The sequence below is a fragment of the Neovison vison genome, chromosome 3, assembly GCF_020171115.1.
Source record: "Neovison vison isolate M4711 chromosome 3, ASM_NN_V1, whole genome shotgun sequence".
Taxonomy (NCBI): domain Eukaryota; kingdom Metazoa; phylum Chordata; class Mammalia; order Carnivora; family Mustelidae; genus Neogale; species Neogale vison.
In genome coordinates, this window is record NC_058093.1 from 161,615,646 (window position 1) to 161,636,233 (window position 20,588).

Consider the following 20,588-nt stretch of genomic DNA (forward strand, 5'->3'; position numbering starts at 1 on the left):
AGAATTATCTGATTACTGGATTAAGAGAATGATTCAGAATATTAGATTGTGAATCTAGGTAACAAGAGCAGTAAGCAAAATCATCGTCATCCTAATAATATTAACGCAGGATATAAAATGTGTTTGGATTCTTGGGGAAGTGTGATACCAACGTTTTGACAAAACATCTCACTTACACATCTCACTAGCTAAATCTTCACATTGACATCTCAGTGGAACTCTTTTGTCACAGTTCTGACCAAGTTAGAAGGGAAGAATCTTTCTTTCTAGGCTCTAATTCCTTTCCTTGCAATTAGGTCAAAACATCTTACTTTCTGTCCATACGTACCTAACTCAGTTACTATTCTTGGAATTTTCCCCAAATGAAGTCTTTCTCTTTTTTCTGAAATTATGACTCACAGGTTCGGCTGCTTCAACTTAAAAGCTTAAATTAATTTTTTGTCATGTTAATATCTCTTTTTTAAAAAAAATATTTATTTTTAAAGATTTTATTTATTTATTTATTTATTTATTTGACACAGAGAGAGACCACAAGTAGGCAGAGAGGCAGGCAGAGAGAGAGAGGAGGAAACAGGCTCCCTGCCAAGCAGAGAGCCCGATGCGGGACTTGATCCCAGGACCTTGAGATTATGACCTGAGCCAAAGGCAGAGGCTTAACCCACTGGGCCACCCAGGCACCCCAACATCTTTTTCTTGAAGTTACTTCTGTATTAGAGGCTACTGGCCATGAACACCATGTATCTTAGATTTATTTATTTTTTTTTATCAAGTTTGTAATGAATATTAGTATCTCTAAAACTCATTTTTATTTGCCATGCTCTGGTTGTTAGTACTAAAGGAACCAAAGGGATTTACCAGTGTTAGGTAAAGATTATGCCTGCTAGTCAAGGGAAAATGTAAGAAGGAGCCGTTGCATTTCCCATTCATGACCAAGTCCTGAATCATCCATGTTGATGACCAGAAAGGCACAAGCGATTCAGCTTTTAGATGAATTCTAAATTTATATGAACAAATTGGTTTTCAAGGGGAGAAATTTAGTTTTTAAGCTTTGTCTTGGTTACTGCATGAACCATTAATGATGTTAGTGCAGTGAAATATTTAAAAGCAGGGAAACGTGCAGCCTAAATAATACTGTTGGTACTGGTTCATCAGTATAGCAGAATCAAAAGTTATTTGTAACAGTGTGTCAGGGAAGTGCTGAAAAGTCACTACTGTAAGACAGTATCTGACAAGGAAAGTTCATTTTGCCAGCATCTGAACATATGGCAAAGAAGTGTTTTTCCAGACTTCTGTGTGCTGGCAGGGATTGGCCTCCTAGTAACTTGGACTTTTGTTTGTGCCGAAGACAGGATGAATATTCTCCATAAATAATTGTAATTATCTTCTCATTGAAGAAACATAAACTTGGAATTCAATACTGTTTTCTTGAATAAATCATCAATTTTGGAAAGAAGTGGAATTACATTTTCTCTGTTTTTGCAAATGAATTGCTTGCCCCAAATTAATAAATTTTGTGTGGATTTGCCTGTCACAAAAACATATTTTTTGGGTGAAGTGCTTTGCGTTGAAATACTACATCTTTCTCTTTATGCTACTTTTACTTTGTGCTATTTCTTCTTCTCTCCCAAACATTATCTGTATGAAATTCTACAAGTTGTCTTTTTTTTCTTTTGAAAAATATGGTCAGTAATATAAACACTTTAGAAGATGTTAAAGAATGCTGCAGGTTAGGGGCACCTGGGTGGCTCAGTGGGTCAAAGCCTCTGCCTTTGGCTCAGGTCATGATCCCAGGATCCTGGGATCAGCTCCACATTGGGCTCTCTGCTCGGCAGGGAGCCTGCTTCCTCCTGCCTCTCTGCCTACTTGTGATCGCTCTGTCAAATAAATAAATAAATTCTTAAAAAAAAAAAAAAGAATGCTGCAGGTTAAGAATTACAATTTGGTTTCCAAGCATATGATTTTACAGTAAATTAGAGTGCTTTTCTTCAATAATAACATAGGATTGAAGATTTTTTTTCCAGCTTAAGATTTCTTCCAAATTATTTACTTTACCAGATATTTGTTGTTGTTTGTTTTTAAATTTATGTGGGAACTGAAGCACTGAGGGCCAAACAGCAAGATCTTCCCTCAAAGGTGAAAAAGGGAGTTTAGAGAGCTGCAGATGGCCACTTTGAAAATTAGCACATTCTACTTGAATGAAAGCGGAAATGTGTATTTTCATGTCTGTTTCTTATTCATAGGGAATACCTGCTTGCACTCTGGAGCCCTGGGTTTGTATCTTGGCACAACCTACCAATGGGAGAAAGTTACAATATCCAGGGCTGGTTTCCACAGGTAAACTGGGAATAGTTACAGTGTCTGGACCTGGAGAAGAGTTGCTAGGAGGGTGAAGGGCTGTTCTTGCACACTAGCGGGGACTGCGTGAGCACAGAGAGAGCCTCATCGGCGGCACCAGCTCATTCCACGCCTGCCTCCCACACCGACTTCAGCCTTGTAGCTTTTCCTTCATACTTCACCTACCCATGATTTTTCCCTTTCATTTTACTTTTTACTTTTCCCTCTTTTGGGGGCGGGGGGTTGGGAGTCTGTGTGTGGAGTCACGTTCATTTGAATTCTCATGTTGAAAAACCCTAGAATGGTTTCCAACTGTGCGTTAAAGAACGCGTTAACTGAGTCTGACACGGACGACCACATTTGGCTACCCCATCATTCTGTATCATTCTTCTCCGTAACTAACCCCTCTCCTGGTTCCTCTACCTTGGCTCAGTATCACTGGGGGAGAGCGAAAAACTCCCATGCCCTATTGCACCCCTGACCTATCCCATCACATTCTCTGGAGAAAGGACCTCAGTATTGAAAATTTGAAGTTCACTGGAAGATTTCAATGTGCAGCCAAGACTGAGAACCATTATTAAGGCATGTTGAAGTTACCGTGCTCTACTTATAACAAGCTCTTTTGCATACTCATCTAAACTCATGGTAGACTACAAGCTCCTTCAGGAAGGGAAACATAAGTTTTTCTTTGTAATTAGCCGAAGTAACCTATTACGGCATCTTGCACATAGTAGAGGTAATTTCTTAAGCTTTGCCATCACCTTATATTTCTTTTTTTTTTTTTTTTAAAGATTTTATTTTATTTATTTGAGAGAGAGAGACAGTGAGAGAGAATGAGCGAGGAGAAGGTCAGAGAGCGAAGCAGACTCCCCATGGAGCTGGGAGCCTGATGTGGGACTCGATCCCGGGACTCCAGGATCACGCCCTGAGCCGGAGGCAGTCGTCCAACCAACTGCGCCACCCAAGCGTCCCACCTTATATTTCTTTATACTGTCTCACTCCTGGGCTTTCTGATTAAATTTCTCTTGCAGAATTATATTCCAAGGCATTGCCCTTAGGTAGTTACAGTAAGATAAACTGGGTTTGGGGTACATTTCCTTCTTCACAGACTGAATCTTCCTCTTCTTCCATCCCCCATTGCTGAATCTCAGCACAAAACAAAGGACTTGCCAATGCCAAGTGAGCTTATGGAGACAAGTGAATAGAGTAGGAGCAAGGGTACCTTTCAGTTTAGGTAGCGCATTGAAAGTATTAGCAAGATTTGATTATTTATAGGTGGGCTCTATAAATTCTTGAGTTTAGGACTCTTGAATATTGAACATTGGAAGTTTATATTTATTTCACTATCCCTTTTTTATTATGTTATTTGTTGTTTATAGGTTGGCAGTCCTTCACACTGCTTTTAATTCTAGATATTTCACTGAAATTGCTATACATCAACTAGTTTATCATGATAATTTTGCCAGTTATCTGTTTGATAACAACTATACTGAGGAAAGAAAGGTGATAACAGTTTTGACTCATTGATTCCTTGAGAGTAAATGTGTCCTATTGGCCTTAGTTTGACTTGTGTAATATAATTCAATTAAAGATTATTTCAGAAGATGTTATATTTGATCAAAAATTTGACTTTCAAATTGCTTTTAATTGAGTAGAAAATTCTCACAGATTATATGACTTTGCTTGAGTAACATTCTAGTGTCAATGACTATCTGTAACTTAGCTTAGTAATGCTGCAAGCAGATACAATCTCCTGGAGAGAATGGGAGTCAGGAAGGATTGCAAGAGAGAGATCTACCCCTCAATGGTTCTGTTTTCATCATTTCTTATTTAGCTTCATAATATAATTGGAAATGAGGAATTTCAGAAGAAGTTGAATTTGAAACTTAGGAATAGTGTATTTTATATAGGTCCTGTATGGCCAAGAAGAAAGATGTAAAACTTTATGATCGTCTTTTAACATAATGACATTTTGATTTCACTATAATAATGTTAGTATCTCTAAGCTTTGTGTCTCTCATTTATCAATTTCACATGTTTGCCTTCAATTTTTATGTGTGTATGTATTGTCTCACCAATAAGCAATTAGTAAGACAGCAGGAAGTGAAGTAAGGGTGATTCATTTTTGAGCTTAATTATTATCTTCCTTCAATATCATTTTAGTGTGTTAATATAATACAGTGAGGGCATTAAATTAACCAATTTTTTTGAGCACGGACTTGTCATCCCATACTCAATTTACAAATTTGATTAGTTTTGCTATCATATTAGCTTTAATATGAAATTTTTCTAATAGTAGCTATGCTTTTTAGCACTCTGAAGTGTTATATGAGGTCAGTTAGTCTTGTGAATTCCTGTTATCTAACACTTTTTATGTCAATGATTGACTACAGGAACAGGAACTACACTATAAAATATTCACTTAATTCATTAAATATGTCATTCACTCATCCGGAATGACATTAAAACAGTAGTATTCTAGGGCTTGTTTTGTAGTAGCTTGAGAGAGCTCACTGTTAAATTTTCAGGAATTTTATAAGCTGTTTGTGAAACAAGTATTATGAAAAATCAAATGATAGAGACTTATTAAGTTATTTATTTAAGGGGTTGTAGATACTCGAAATGTATCACTGCCAAACTATTTTCTTATTATTCATATTCTTGAGATGGTTTTTCTGGTCTATAATATCAATATGGTGAAAATAATCACGTACTGGTACACTGTTGTGCATCTCTTCCTAATTCTGGGCTCAGTGACCTCTCATTGTATCTTGCAGTATGCCTTGATGGGAGAACTTACACCACAAAAATCAGCAGATACCCCAGATCAGACCTGGGTTTATTGTTTTGTTTATTGTCATAGTGCTGAAACTGAATGAAAGTTCAGTTTAATAAAAATATACAAGGGAGAAATAGAACAACAGTAAAATACATACCATATTAAGTTACAAGAAAACTTATTAGGAAGAAGTCTGCAATGAAATTCCATTTGACTTATGCTAGTTCAATTAAAATAAGAGGTTTGTTTGTGGAACAAGAATTCAACACAAGTCAATGAAAGCATTCTGTGAGAATTAGTTGTCTGTATGGAATTTACAATAAAAATATTACCTATTTTATTATTGTTCCTAAGTTGTATGCTACACAACTTTCTAATATTAAAATTTATAAATATCTTATGTCTTTTGGGGGAGACAATTGGTAAACATCCACCAACACATCACTATAAGTCTTGCTGACGGAGCCCCTCCCATTTCCACTTCACGTTTATGAGTTTGTGGACTGTTAGAACTGTATTGTATGAACCCCTTTTTTGTTTTTTGTTTTTTTCATCTTTGACATTAAAATCTCTGTTGTCACGAGTGGTAATAGTTGGTATTATATTAAGTGAAATAAATCAGACTGAGGACAGATATCATATAATTTCACTCATGTGAAATCCATAAAACAAAACAAACGAATCTGAAAACAAAAAGCAGAATCAGACCTATAAATATGGAGAACATACTGGTGGTTGACAAAAGAAAGGGGGTTAGAGAGATGGGAAAAATGGGTAAAGAGTAGGAGATACGCACTTCCAGTTATGGAATGAATAAATCACAGGAATAAAAGGTCCAGCACAGGGAATATTGTGAGGGATACTGTAATAGCATTGTATGGTGACGTGGGAGCTACACTTGTGGTGAGCACAGTGTAATGTGGAGGAGTTGAATCACCATGTTGTCTACCTGAAACTAATGTCATATTGTGTCAGCCATACTCAAAAAATGTTTAACCCTCAACTCTAGGGCCAACTAATCTTTGACAAAGCAGGAAAGAATGTCCAATGGAAAAAAGACAGTCTCTTCAACAAATGGTGTTGGGAAAATTGGACAGCCACATGCACAAGAATGAAACTAGACCATTTCCTCATACCACACACAAAAATAGACTAAAAAATGGATGAGGGACCTCAATGTGAGAAAGGAATCCATCAAAATCCTTGAGGAGAACACAGGTAGCAACCTCTTCGACCCCAGCTGCAGCAAATTCTTCCTAGAAACATCTCCAAAGGCAAGGGAAGCAAGGGCAAAAATGAACTACTGGGACTTCATCAAGATCAAAAGTTTCTGACCAGCAAAGGAAATAGTCAACAAAACCAAAAGACAACTAACAGAATGGGAGAAGATATTTTCAAATGACATATCAGATAAAGGGTTTGAATCAAAAATCTATAAAGAACTTATCAAATTCAACACCCAAAGAACAAATAATCCAATCAAGAAATGGGCAGAGGACATGAACAGACTTTTTTTTTGCAAAGAAGACATCCGGATGGCCAACAGACACATGAAAAAGTGTTCCACATCACTCAGCATCAGGGAAGTACAAATCAAATCAAAACCACAATGATTCTGGAACACTGGAAAGAAATTAAAAAAACAACAACAACTCAATGAGATACCACCTCACACCAATCAGAATGGGTAAAATTAACAAGTCAGGAAATGACAGATGCTGGCGAGGATGCAGAGAAAGGGGAGCCCTTCTGCACTGTTGGTGGGAATGCAAGCTGGTGCAACCACTTTGGAAGACAGTTTGGAGGTTCCTCAAAAAGTTGAAAACAGAGCTACCCTATGGCCCAGCAATTGCACTACTGGGTATTTACCCTAAAGATACAAACGTAGTGATCTGAAGAGGCACATGCACCCGAATGTTTATAGCAGCAATGTCCACAATAGCCGAACTATGGAAAGAACCTAGATGTCCATCAACAGATGAGTAAATAAAGAAGATGTGGTATATATATAAAATGGAATCCTATGCAGCCATCAAAAGAAATGAAATCTTGCCATTTGCAACCACATGGATGGAACTAGAGGGTATTAGCTTAGCGAAATAAGTCAGTCAGAGGAAGACAATTATCATATGATATCCCTGATATGAGAAAGTTGAGAGGCAACATGAGGGGTTTGGGGGGTAAGAAAGGAATAAATGAAACAAGATGTGACCAGGAGGGAGACAAACCATAAGAGACTCAGTCTTACAAAAGAAACCATGGGTTGCTGGGGGGAGGGGGGTAGGGAGAGGGTGGTTGGGTTATGGACATTGGGGAAGGTATGTGCTATGGTGAGTGCTGTGAAGTGTGTAAACCTTGAGATTCACAGATCTGTACCCCTGGGGCTAATAATACATTATATGGTAATAAAAATAAAAAATTATTTAAAAAGTTTAAAAATTCAAAACATGTATATTTAAAAATAATAAAATAAAATGAAAAATAAATTAAAATCCCAAACTATTGGAGACCACTTATTTTAATGGCTTTTTAGAGGTATAACACACATCATGCAATTCATCCCATGTAAAGAGCACAATGTAATGTTTTAGTGTATATACAGGATTTAAAACCATCCCCATCATCTAAGTTTAGAACATTTTTGTCCCTTCTAAAAGCCACTTTGTGTCCATTAGCAGTCAATCACCATACAGCTGTCTCTCTAGTCCAAAACATTCAGTGATGTACTTTACATTCATAAATTTGCCTTTTCTGGACATTTCAAGTAAGAAGAAAGAGTCTGTGGCTTTTTATGTGTTTGACTTCTTTCACTTAGCTTTATGTATTGAAGTTTCATCCATGCAATAGCATGAATCAATACTTTATCCCTTTTTTATGACAGCATAATATTCCTTTGCATGTTATACCATTTTATTTGCATATTCAGCAGGGGCATTTTAATTGTTTTTACTTTTTTGGCTCTAATGATTATGTTGCTGTATTTTGTAAAATTTATTTTATGTAGTTGTATGTTTTAATTTCTCTTGAATATATACATCCTTAGGGCTTATTAAGTCATTTGCTAAGTCTAAGTTGAAATTTCAAGTTACAGTCAAAATTTCCAAAGCCCTTGCGTAATTTTGTATTTCCACCAGCCATGCGTGAATGTTCTAAGTTTTCTATATTTTTGCCCATATTTATTTTTGGTTATAGCAATCCTAGTCAATGTGAAGTAGTATCTCATAGAAATTTAGATTTACATTTCCCTGATTACTAATGATGTTGATCATCTTTCCTTGTTCTTATTTGCCATTTGAAAATTTTCTTCAGAGAAATGTTTACTCAAAATATTTATAATTTCTTTGTTTTAAGTATACAGCATAATGATTACAATGTAGATATGCAATGGTTTTATGATTATAATGATTATGTGTAATGATATATATATATGTTTATATGTATATAAATGATCATCACAATATGTCTAGTTAACATGCACAACCACAGTTACAAATCTTTTTTAGGTTTGTACTTAGACCTTCTAAGATCTTAGCAATTTCAAATATGTAATACAGTATTTTTACCTACAATAGCTATGCCATTTATTACATCCCCAGGATTTATTTATTTTATAACTAGAAGTTTCTAGCTTCACACTTTTGCCAACATTTATCCATTTTATCCTCTCCCTACCTCTTGATTGGCAACCACCAATCTCTTTTCTCTGTGAGTTTTTTCTTTTTATTTGTATACTTGCTTTTTAAGATTCCACGTATAAGTGAAATCTTATCATATTTGTCTTTCTCTGTCTTATTTCTCTTAGCATAATGTCCTCAAGTCCATCCACACTGTTGCAAGTGGGAGGATTTCCTTCCTTTTTGTGGCTGAGTAATATTCCAGTATGTATATGTGTGTGTGTGGACATGTGCACATAATAACACAATTACATGATAACACAAAATGTGACCACATTTTCTTTATCCATCCATTCATCAATAGATACTTAAGTTTCTCTTATGTTTTAGCTATTGTACATAAAGCCACAATGAAAATGGGGGTGCATGTATCTTTTCAAATTACTGTTTTTATTTCCTTTGTATGAGTCCAGGAGTGAAATTGCTGGATCATAAGGTAGTTCTATTTTTAGTTTTTTCAGGAATATCAGTACTGTTTTTCATAATTGTGCACCAGTTTATATTCCCCCCAGCAGTATGCAAGGAACTGTTCCCTTTTCTCCATGTGCTTACCGATGCTTATAATTTCTTGTCCTTTTGATAATAGCCATTCTGACAGGTATGAAGTGATATCTCATTGTGGGTTTTTTTTTTTTTTTCCAATTTATTTATTTTCAGAAAAACAGTATTCATTATTTTTTCACCACACCCAGTGCTCCATGCAAGCCGTGCCCTCTATGATACCCACCACCTGGTACCCCAACCTCCCAACCCCCCGCCACTTCAAACCCCTCAGACTGTTTTTCAGAGTCCATAGTCTCTCATGGTTCAACTCCCCATCCAATTTACCCAAATTCCCTACTCCTCTCTAACGCCCCTTGTCCTCCATGCTATTTGTTATGCTCCACAAATAAGTGAAACCATATGATAATTGACTCTCTCTGCTTGACTTTTTTCACTCAGCATAATCTCTTCCAGTCCCGTCCATGTTGCTACAAAAGTTGGGTATTCATCCTTTCTGATGGAGGCATAATACTCCATAGTGTATATGGACCACATCTTCCTTATCCATTCATCCATTGAAGGGCATCTTGGTTCTTTCCATAGTTTGGCGACTGTGGTCATTGCTGCTATAAACATTGGGGTACAGATGGCCCTTCTTTTCACGACAACTTTATCTTTGTGGTAAATACCCAGGAGTGCAATTTTAGGGTCATAGGGAAGCTCTATTTTTAATTTCTTGAGGAATTTCCCACTGTTCTCCAAAGAGGCTGCACCAACTTGCATTCCCACCAACAGTGTAAGAGGGTTCCCCTTTCTCCACATCCTCTCCAACACATGTTGTTTCCTATTTTGTTCATTTTGGCCATTCTAACTGGTGTAAGGTGATATCTCAATGTGTTTTTTTTTTTCCCAATTTATTTATTTTCAGAAAAACAGTATTCATTATTTTTTCACCACACCCAGTGCTCCATGTAAGCTGTGCCCTCTATAATACCCACCACCTGGTACCCCAACCTCCCAACCCCCCGCCACTTCAAACCCCTCAGACTGTTTTTCAGAGTCCATAGCATTGTGGTTTTGATTTGTATTTACCTGATGGTTAGTGATGTTGAGCACATTTTCATGGGGGTCTCCTTTGGGAAAATACAGATTCAGATCTTTTACCTATTTTTAATTGGATAATTTTTTTTTTTTTTTTTTTTTAGCTATTGAGTAGAGTGTTTCTTTATATATTTTGGATATTAGCCCCTATAATGCATTTTGATGTAATTTATATGTATGGTGGGAGTTAAGGAGTCTGCTTCATTCTTTTGCATGTGGGTATCCAGTTGTCCCAGTACCATTTATTGAAAAGATTGTTTTTTCCCCACTGCATTGTCTTACACTCATGTTGAAAATAAGTGTAAGGGTTTATCTCTGGAATCTCAGTTCTTTGCCATTGATCTATATATCTATTCTCATGCCCAGTACCATGCTGCCTATTATGTAAAATTTATAGTAAGTTTTGAAATCAAGACATATAAGACCTCCAAATTTCTTCTTTTAAAAGATTATTTTGGCTGTTCTGAGCACCTTGCATTTACATATGAATTTTAATTTGTCAATTTCTGCAAAAAAGCTCGCTAGAATTTTTAAATAGGGATTACATTGATTTTGCAAATACGTTTTTGGAATATTACCATCTTAATATTAATCCTCTGGTCTATGAACATAGGGTATCTTTCCATTTATTTAGATCATTAAAAATGTTTTTTTAACAATGTTTTGTAGCTTTCATGTACAAGCCTTGTACTTCTTTTGTTAACTTTATATCTAAATTCATACCTTGTATTCTAATTTATTATATATATGGGGGTGGGGAAGAAAGAGAGCTTGAACAGGGTAAGGAGAGGCAGAGGAAAAGGGAGAGAGAGACTCTTAAGCAGGCTACATGCCCAGCGTGAAGCCCCAAGTGGGGCTTGATTAGATGACCCTGAGATCATGACCTGAGATGAAATCAAGAGTCAGATACTTACCTGACTGACCCACTAGGCGCCCTTGTATTATTGTAAGTGAAATTAATTTTCTAAATTCATTTTTGAATTTTTTTGTTGCTAATGAAAAGAAATACAATTGTTTTTTGTTACTGATTTTGGGCCTTAACTTTGCTGACCGCACTTGTTAGTTCTAATAGTTGTTTGGAGTATTTTAATAGAATTTTCTACATATAAGATCATGTCTTCTACAGAGGTAGTTTTTCTTCCTCCTTTTCAATCTAGGTGTCTTTTCTTCCCTTTTTTTTTTTTTTTTTTTAAATACCCTGACTCCCTTGGCTAGTACTTCCAGTAAAATGTTAAATAGAAGTGGCTAGAGCAGATATTCTTGTTTTGCTCCTGTCCTTAGGGGGAAAGCATTCAGTCTTCCATCATTAAATACTTATTAGTTATGAAGCTTTTGTAGATGCCCTTGATTACATTGATAACATTCTATTTCTAGTTCACTAAGAATTTTCTAAGGAAAGTATGCTGGATTTTGTCTAATGCTTTTTCTGCGACTATTGAGATGATTATATGCTTTCTGTCCATTCTTTAATATGCTGTATTACACAAATTAATTTTTATATTTTAAATCAACCTTGCATACCTGGGATTATGCAATGGTACATAATAATTTGCATATATATATTATTAGATTTGTTTTGCTAGTATATTGTTGAAGTTTTTTACATCTATATTCATAAAATATATTGGTCCATAGTTTTCTTTCTTGTAATATATTTGGTTTTGGTATATGGGTAATTCTGGCTTTATAGAATGATTTGAAAAATGTGTCATTTTTTTTTTTTTTCCTGAAGAGTTAGTGATAAATTGGCCTTCATACTTGCATGTCGGTCCAGTGAAACCCTTTGAGCCCAGACTTTTCTTTGTAAGAATTTTTTTTAAGTTACTAATTTTGTCTCTTTTACTTGTGGTAGACATATTCAAACTTTCCACTTTTTTTCAGTCAATTTCAATAATTTGTATCTTTCTAGAAATTGTTCACTTTATATACTTTTCTAATTTTTTTTATACTTTTCTAATTTATCATAGAGTTGTTTATACTATTTCTTATAACCCTTTTTTTTTATATATAAGATCAGTAGTGATGTTCCTTCTTTCATTCCTGGTTTTAGTAATTTATGTCTTCTCTCTTTTATTTTTCATCAATACATCTGAAGTTTTGTCTTTTAAAAATATATTTTCAAAAATTGCCTTTTGGTTTTGCTGATTTTTGTCCATTATTTCCTATTCTCTCTTTAATTTATTTCTCCTCTTTAAAAATATTTCCCCCCTTCCACTTGGTTTTTGTTTACTTTTTTTCCTACTCATTTAAGGTAGAAAGATAGTTATCTTCTTTTTATAAAAACACATTTGCAGTTATAAATTTTCTTGAAATACTGCTATTGACATTTTGTGCTTCTGTTTCTGTTCATCTCAAAGTATATTTTAATTTTCCTTTTGACTCCTCTGACACATTGGTTTTAAGAAATGTGTTGTTTAATTTCTTCATCTTTGTGATTTCCTATTTTCCTTCTGTCATTGATTTGTAATTTAATTCCATTTTGATCAGAAAACATATAAAACATATTTCAATCCTTTACATTTTATTGAGAACTCTTTTATACTGAGATATGGTCTGTCATGGAGAATGTTCTGTTTCTGTTGTGTAGGATGTCCTATGTATGTCTATTAGGTTTATTTTTTATAGTGTTGTTCAGTCTTCTTTTTCTTGATCATGTTCTCCCTTGTTATCCTATTTTTGAAAATAGAGTTTTGAAATCTCTATTATTCTGATTTCTCCTGTTAATTTTATCAGTATTTGCTTAAACAATATGTGTGTGTGTGCACATGTTACTTAGAATTTTGGTTTTTGGTGCATACATAATTATTATATCTTGCTGGAAAATTAACCTTTTTATTATTATGAAATTTTCCTCCTTGTTTTTAGTAACATTTGTTGTTGGTTTGTGTAAACTCTGCTCTCTAATACTAATATAGCTATTCCAGTTCTTTTTGTTGTTGTTGTTCTTAATTGCATAATGTAGCTTTTCACCTTCATCCTATCTGCATCTTTTTAAAGATTTTAAAAATTAATTAATTAATTAATTAAAGAGTGTGTGAGCCAAGGGAGGTGTGTGGAGGGGAGAGACAGAGCAAGAGGGAGAGAGGAAATCTCAAGCAGACTCATTTCCCATCTCACAACCCTGAGATCATGACCTGAGCCAAAATCAAGAGGTGAACCATGAGAGACTATGGACTCTGTAAAACAATCTGAGGGGTTTGAAGTGGCGGGGGGGTGGGAGGTTGGGGTACCAGGTGGTGGGTATTATAGAGGACATGGCTTGCATGGAGCACTGGGTGTGGTGAAAAAATAATGAATGCTGTTATGCTGAAAATAAATTAAAAAAAAAAAAGAGTTAGATACTTAACTGACTGAGCCACCCTAGCACCCCCTATCTGCATCTTTGAACCACGATTGTGGCTCCTCTAGATAATTTACAGTAGGATGTCTTTTTTAACCAATTCTCTTTGTTTGGATTCCTTAGTCCATTTGTGTTTAGTGTTATTGATGTGATTGGGTTTATATTGGTGATTTTGCTTTATTATCTATATATGTCATGTCTTTTTTCCTTTAATTTTCCTTTATTGGCTTTTTTCCTATTAAGTGCATATTTTCCCTTATAAAATCTTAACTCCTTTAATGATTTAAAATTGTATACTTTTTAATTTGGGGGATTACTTTAGGAATTACAATGTATGTTTTAACTTACCAGAATCTACTTCAGATATATACGGATTTAGTTATAATCCAATATAAAACTTTACTTTTAAGGAGCTCAGTTTTCTCACTTTTTAATTCTATGATTTATACATGTAATATCCAGATAGGTCAATCATCTAACAATATTATAGTGTGATAATTACTTATATAATATTATGTCTTTCAAAGAGCTAAGAGAAGAAAATAGGAAAGCATATATTTATTGAGTTTTTAATGTTAACCTCTTATTTGGTTCTCTCTTTTTCTACCTGTGGATTTGAGTTATCATTCTGTTATTTCATTACTCCAAACTCCAGTATAGCTTTGTTACTGCCTCTTTTGTGCTGTCATTGTCAAATATATTACATTTGTGTATGTTATTATACCAGTAATAGTTATTTAATATTATTTTAGTCAGTTGCCTTTTAAATCAGTCAGTTCCCAAAGAAGCAGTATTCAAGGTGGACATTTAAATAATCTTCAATCTTTCTCGTTCTCTAGTATTATAATTACATATCTTGCTATGTTTCATTGGAAATGTAGATTATTACAGCACCCACTGTGGGTTAGAAAGGATTTTGTGGAATCCTTGGTAAAATAACTGCCAGTTTTATCTGTGTGGGATATGTTCAAGTGTATTCTTAGGATAAATAGGATTTTCTTTCTTTTGAAAAAACTCTATGTTACTCAGCTTTAGTAATCACTGTGAGTCTTTGGGAAGGTTACATAACTTCTGAGTATTTGTGTTCTCACCTCAAAAGATGATGATGGAGATTTAAAGAAAACATTTGAAAATCCCTTAAAGTGTTGCTTGGCAAAAATGACAAACCCATGTTTGAGACGGTTAAATTAATCTTATATAAGTAATAGTAATAGGATATAACTTCTACCATGTATATTTTCTCTTATGGCAGTGTACCTGTTATATGTTCATTTTCTGCCTTCATGATATGGCTCTGGCCCACCTCTTGCAACTCATAGTCTACTATTTTTTGTAACTGAGGAAGGTTCGTTGATTAATAAAGAAAACAGTAAATAAAAATGACTCAATTATTATCTTTAAAAAATAAGCAAATAATTATCTTGTATTTGGCTTGCTTTTCTTTACCTTTTTAGTTGTTTGTTTATTTATTTATTTATCTTTACCTGCCTTTATTGAAGTTCTAAGTATTTGCGTTTGGATTTGGATTACTACTTGATGTCACTTGCCACTTACTTTTATCCTGGAAAACTTCTTTTTACCCTTTATTATAAGGCATTTCTACAAGCATGGAATTGTTATTGGGGTTTCCTCAAAGGTTGATAAGTTATTTATCTCTTGTTGCTTTTGAGATTTTGTCTTTGGCATTCAACAATTCCACTATAATGTGTCTGTTTGTGAATGTCTTTGTTTTTTGGTACCAGAAGTATGTTTTTTAAAGTTTTGTTTTGTTTTCTTTTCTTTTTTTTGAGAGAGAGAGAGAGAGAGAGAGGCATGAGCAGAAGGGGAGAGGCAGGGGGAAAGGGAGGAGAAGCAGACTCCTGCTGAGCAGGGAGTTCCAAGTGGGCCCATCTCAGAACGCTGAGATCATGACCTGATCCAAAGGTAGAGGCTTAACCCGCTGAGCCACCTGGGTGCCCCCATGGTATGTGAAGTTATGTCAAGCTCCAAGCTCATTGAATATATTTCTCCCATGTCTGAAGGGCGTCATTACTCCTTATTATCTTACTACAAATACTTAGCTCACTTACATTGAAGGCCCAACCCCTGAAGGCACTTTGGAGTTTCAATAAGAGTGTGGATGTGAATTGAACTTAATTACAATTGCAAGTAAGCAATTCTATAGGACAGAAGGATAATAGATGAGTTCCCTTCCCCAATGTATATGATTTCAATATTATCTTGATTAACTCTGAACTTATGATTTCTTGAAAGTATATTGACTGTTAACCACCTATAGTGAAGCACTTCCAATGTATGTTCTCATCGCACAATTTGTACCTTCTTTACATAATTCATTACTACGTGTAGTTAAATAATGCCCATCTAACAATGGATTTCAAGTTCTGGGGTGTCTGGGTGGCTTAGTTGTTAAAGAGTCTGACTCTTGATTTCAGCTCGGATCGTGATCTGGATTGTGAGATCGAGCAGTGGTTTGGGCTTTGCTCTGGGTGAGGAGCCTAAGATTCTCTCTCTCTCAAATCCTCCTCTCCTTCCTCAAACCCCACCCCACTTGTGTGCATCTCTCTCTCCCTCCAAGGGGGGAAAAAAAAGATTTCAAGTCCTAATCCCTGGAATTTGTAAATGTTACTTTGTTTAGAAACAGTCTTTGTAGATCTAATTAAGTTAAGGATATTGAGTGAAGAGGTTAGTTTAGATTATCTGGTTGGGGTTTAAATGCTTTCAGAAGGGACGCCTGGGTGGCTCCAGTTGGTTAAGCAGCTGCCTTCGGCTCAGGTCATGATCCCAGCATCCTGGGATCGAGTCCCACATCGGGCTCCTTGCTCGGCAGGGAGCCTGCTTCTTCCTCTGCCTCTGCCTGCCATTCTGTCTGCCTGTGCTCACTCTCTCCCCCACTCTCTCTCTGATAAATAAATAAAATCTTAAAAAAAAAAAAATGCTTTCAGAAAAGATGTGTAGAGAGAGAGAGAGCACATGCATAGGTGTGAGACAGACAGACCCACACACAGAGGAGACACACCCAAGAGGAGAAGGCAGCAGGAGATGGCCTCAAGCTATGCAGTGCTAGCAACCTCCAGAACTGGAAGAGGCAAAGGATGGATTCTCCCTTACAGCTTCCAGGAGTGCGGCTCTGCTCACATCTCTGAATTTCAGCTTCTGGCTTCCAGGGCTATGAGGGAATAAATTTCTCTTGTCTACAATCATTGAATTCTCTATTTTATTTATCTGGGAATGTCTTTACCTCACCTTAATTTTGGAAAAGTCGTTTTTCTGGATATAAAATTCTTTTTTAGCAGTTTTTGTTGTTGTTATTGTTTTTGGTTCTGGGTTTTTTTCTTTTTCTTTTTCTTTTTTTTTTTAGGTTCAACACTTTGAATATATTGTCCTATTTTTTTTCTTTTTCTTTTTTTTTTTTAAGATTTTATTTATTTATTTGACAGAGAGAAATCACAAGTAGATGGAGAGGCAGGCAGAGAGAGAGAGAGGAAAGCAGGCACCCTGCTGAGCAGAGAGCCCGATGCGGGACTCGATCCCAGGACCCTGAGATCATGACCTGAGCCAAAGGCAGCGACCCAACCCACTGAGCCACCCAGGCGCCCCCTATTTTTTTTCTTTTGAGAAGTCAGCTGACCTTGGTAACTTGAGCACCTCAGCTACTAGGGCTTGGCTGTGCTTGGTCTTTCTGGTATACTTGTTGAAGGAATGAATAAATGGGCTGTGATTCCCCCATCACTCATAGTTTATTAACTGTAGGACATTACTATATTTCTGGTTGCCCAGCAAAGGAACTGAGAGGGAACTGTAGAAGTTTTATGAATAGGAAAAAAGAAGCCACAATTTTGTGGGTGATTTTTGCCTGTGGGTCGAGTTAGAATTTGGATTTCTAGGCTAGAGACAGTGGGTACTCTCTGAGGAGTAGGGGGTAGCCGGGATAATGGAGGGGTAGGCATCTGAAATGGTGTTTAATTACTGTACAATAAGATAGAACAGTTTTTCGGGCTAGTCATAGCCATGCTTGATGCAGCTTCTCTGTGGTTTCGCTCCATATTGGTCTTGCATCACAAGGCAATAAGGGATTATCCACGGGGCCCAGTATAGAAGCGATGCTGCAAAATGTTAAAGGAGAGATGTGAGAAAGGTCTAAAATCCAATGATGAAACACATGCATCATAGGTAATTGAGAGGAAGTGCTTCAGATTTAACAGAGGTGAGATACCATATGGTTTGACCTTACGGGCAACTCATAAATATTTGACTATATATATTTATCTGAATATATATGTAGTTATTTAAATATGGATATACATATATATATATGTATATATGGCTATTTGAATATACAGCCTCAGACATTGCTGCTTCTGAGTCCTATTCTACATCAGAAAAGCAAAACAGAACAAAACAAAACAAAACAAAAAAAACAAAGTCAAACTAAGAAAAAGGACCAAGTGATTTGTTTTGAGTTTTGCAGTGAGCTCAGTCGGCTGGAACTACTGTTCAAAGAGGCTTTCGCCATTTGACTCATTGACTGCATAATGATTTTGCTCAGATTAATCACCCTCTTATGCGGTCTGCCAACATTGATGGCTATGTCACGTTACTTCAGCTTGTGCTTCAGGGTCCAAATAAGAACACTGTGTGTGTGTATGCACGTGCGTGCAGGTCTGTGTTTGCAAACAGGAAACCCGTTCCCGAAAGAGTAAATTTCTTTTTCATCCGATTTCCAATTTCCTATTCTTTTCTTATACATTTCTTATTTTCTGTCATCTATGGGAGTGTTTGTTTCTTTGCTACACTTCCCCTCAGCCCACCGTGGCTTAGACCTAGTGTGTATCGCCACCCATGTCAAATTCTATTTCTTCCAAGAAGCTACTTCAGCCGGAGGTGATATCTTTATTCTTTGAACGCCTGTAGTATGTTGCTTTTATGCTTACATTTTTATCATGATGGTCAGAATGACAAGAGTCACCATTCTTCAAGTGTTCACTATATGCCAGCCGTTGGGTCACATCCTTTACCTAAGTTACCGCATTTAATTCTTAAAATTCTGTGAAGTGAGCTCTACTATCTCTGCCAATTGAGAAAACTGAAATTTGAGAAGACTGAAATTTAGGGAAGTTTAAATGACTTGCACAAGACATAGAATTTCTGAGTGGAGAATCCAAGTTCACACCTAGAAAATTTCTATAGCTTTCATTTTTAACCTTGAACAATTATCGTCTCTTAGTCCAACCTGATAGCATAGTAGATGTATTTTCTTTCCCAGATTATATGATGTTTAAGGATAAACATCCTATATTATTTCTTTTCTTTCTCTAATAATGGCTTCGAGTACCTAGCAACTCAATAAATAATGATTGGATGAATCAATAAATATCTAGAATGAAATTATTGTAATAAAAATTACTGAGCCTTAAAATATATTTTGGAATAATTTAAGGAAGTTATGCTGATGGCTACAAATGAGTCATTATAAAACTTAAAAGAGGTTATTTATGGGTAAGCATGATCATTATGCCAAATATCTTTTTTTCATGTTTCTTAAAGTTCTATATGCAAACAGTGTATGAAATAATGCAATACAATATTCACTCACAGTTTTTGTAAGTTTCCTAGCTGGATGATTTGGTTTGGTTTATCAAAATGTTTTCGTTTTATTTTCACTTTATGTGTTAACTTTCTGTCCTTTTTTTTTTTTTTTTGGTTTTGTTTCCAGGATGGTGTAGGGGTGGATGAGAAGCTGTCTTTGCGGCGGGTAGCTGTGGTTGAAGATTTCTTTGACATTATCTATTCGATGCATGTGGAAACAGGGCCAAATGGAGAACAAATTCGGAAACATGCTGGACAAAAGAGAACTTACAAAGCAGTAAGTTAAAAAAAACAAAAAAACAAGAAGCAAAAGGCATGCATTTTGAAATTTGGTATTATATATGTTGATTTTGGGTTAAATATTTATAAATATTCTATCTTCAGTATAAATTAGACTATATCATGGTTACACCCAACATTTAAACTATTATGATTAACTGATTCTGTTTTGGTCAAATATTCGTGAAGTCTATTGCATATAATTGAAATCTGTCTCTTGCACTCTCATTTTGTTTTCTTTAAATATACATAAAATGTGGTAGTCCCAGTCAAATGGCCACAAATGGGAAGATGTATTTGTGTTATACATTCAATATGTATTCAAATCATGATATGTGGATTATGGACTGGGATATATGAGCTTCATACTACCACTTTAATCTTAACCTTTCTTCCCCTTCAAATCATATCAGTATGTTCAGGTATTTCCTATTTAATCTTATATTCCCATGAATAAGGAAATTTGATGTTTTTTTCTTGTGTCATCTTGTATTAAATACATTTATCCTAAAGAGTATGCATTTCTTAATTTTCCAGAATAGAGAATTAAAATATATGTGTTGTTTTCATAGATCCGATGCCCTTGAACATTTTAAAATGAAAATATACAATGTTTTTATCATAAATTATATGGAAAACATTTAATTAACTGTTAAATATTGAAAAATATATATATTCTCAGAATGGAGTTATATATTATTTCTAAAGTTTCTAATTATATTTACAGTTTGACCTAGACACTTTATTCTAGCTTTTATTTAATCAAACATTTTATGAAATCATCTTATAGATCTTTCATCCTTTCTAGGAAAATTGAACAGTAAGTTATTCTTTTCCAGTATGAGCAAAGTATACATCAGAAGTGTTTTATCAGCAACCAGAATAATATCCTTTTTTAGAATTCTTATTGAACTTTGCTTTTGGCTACCTTTTTATTGACTGTTTTCAGCTATATTGATACACAATATCAGTCTGGATCCATTTTTTTTTCAGATACAGAAAAATGTGT

The 20,588-nt window shown here is 35.3% G+C and overlaps 1 protein-coding gene across 4 annotated transcripts in view; it reads left to right on the forward strand.

The window, feature by feature from the left end:
- The window catches only part of NOL4 (nucleolar protein 4), a 402,455-nt gene that overhangs the window by 75,046 nt on the left and 306,821 nt on the right, over positions 1-20,588 (forward strand). For all 4 annotated transcript variants that reach the window (XM_044243197.1, XM_044243198.1, XM_044243199.1 and 1 more), the window contains exon 2: positions 19,428-19,577. In XM_044243197.1, coding sequence (XP_044099132.1) covers positions 19,428-19,577 — 150 coding nt within the window. The remainder of the gene's footprint in view (positions 1-19,427; positions 19,578-20,588) is intronic.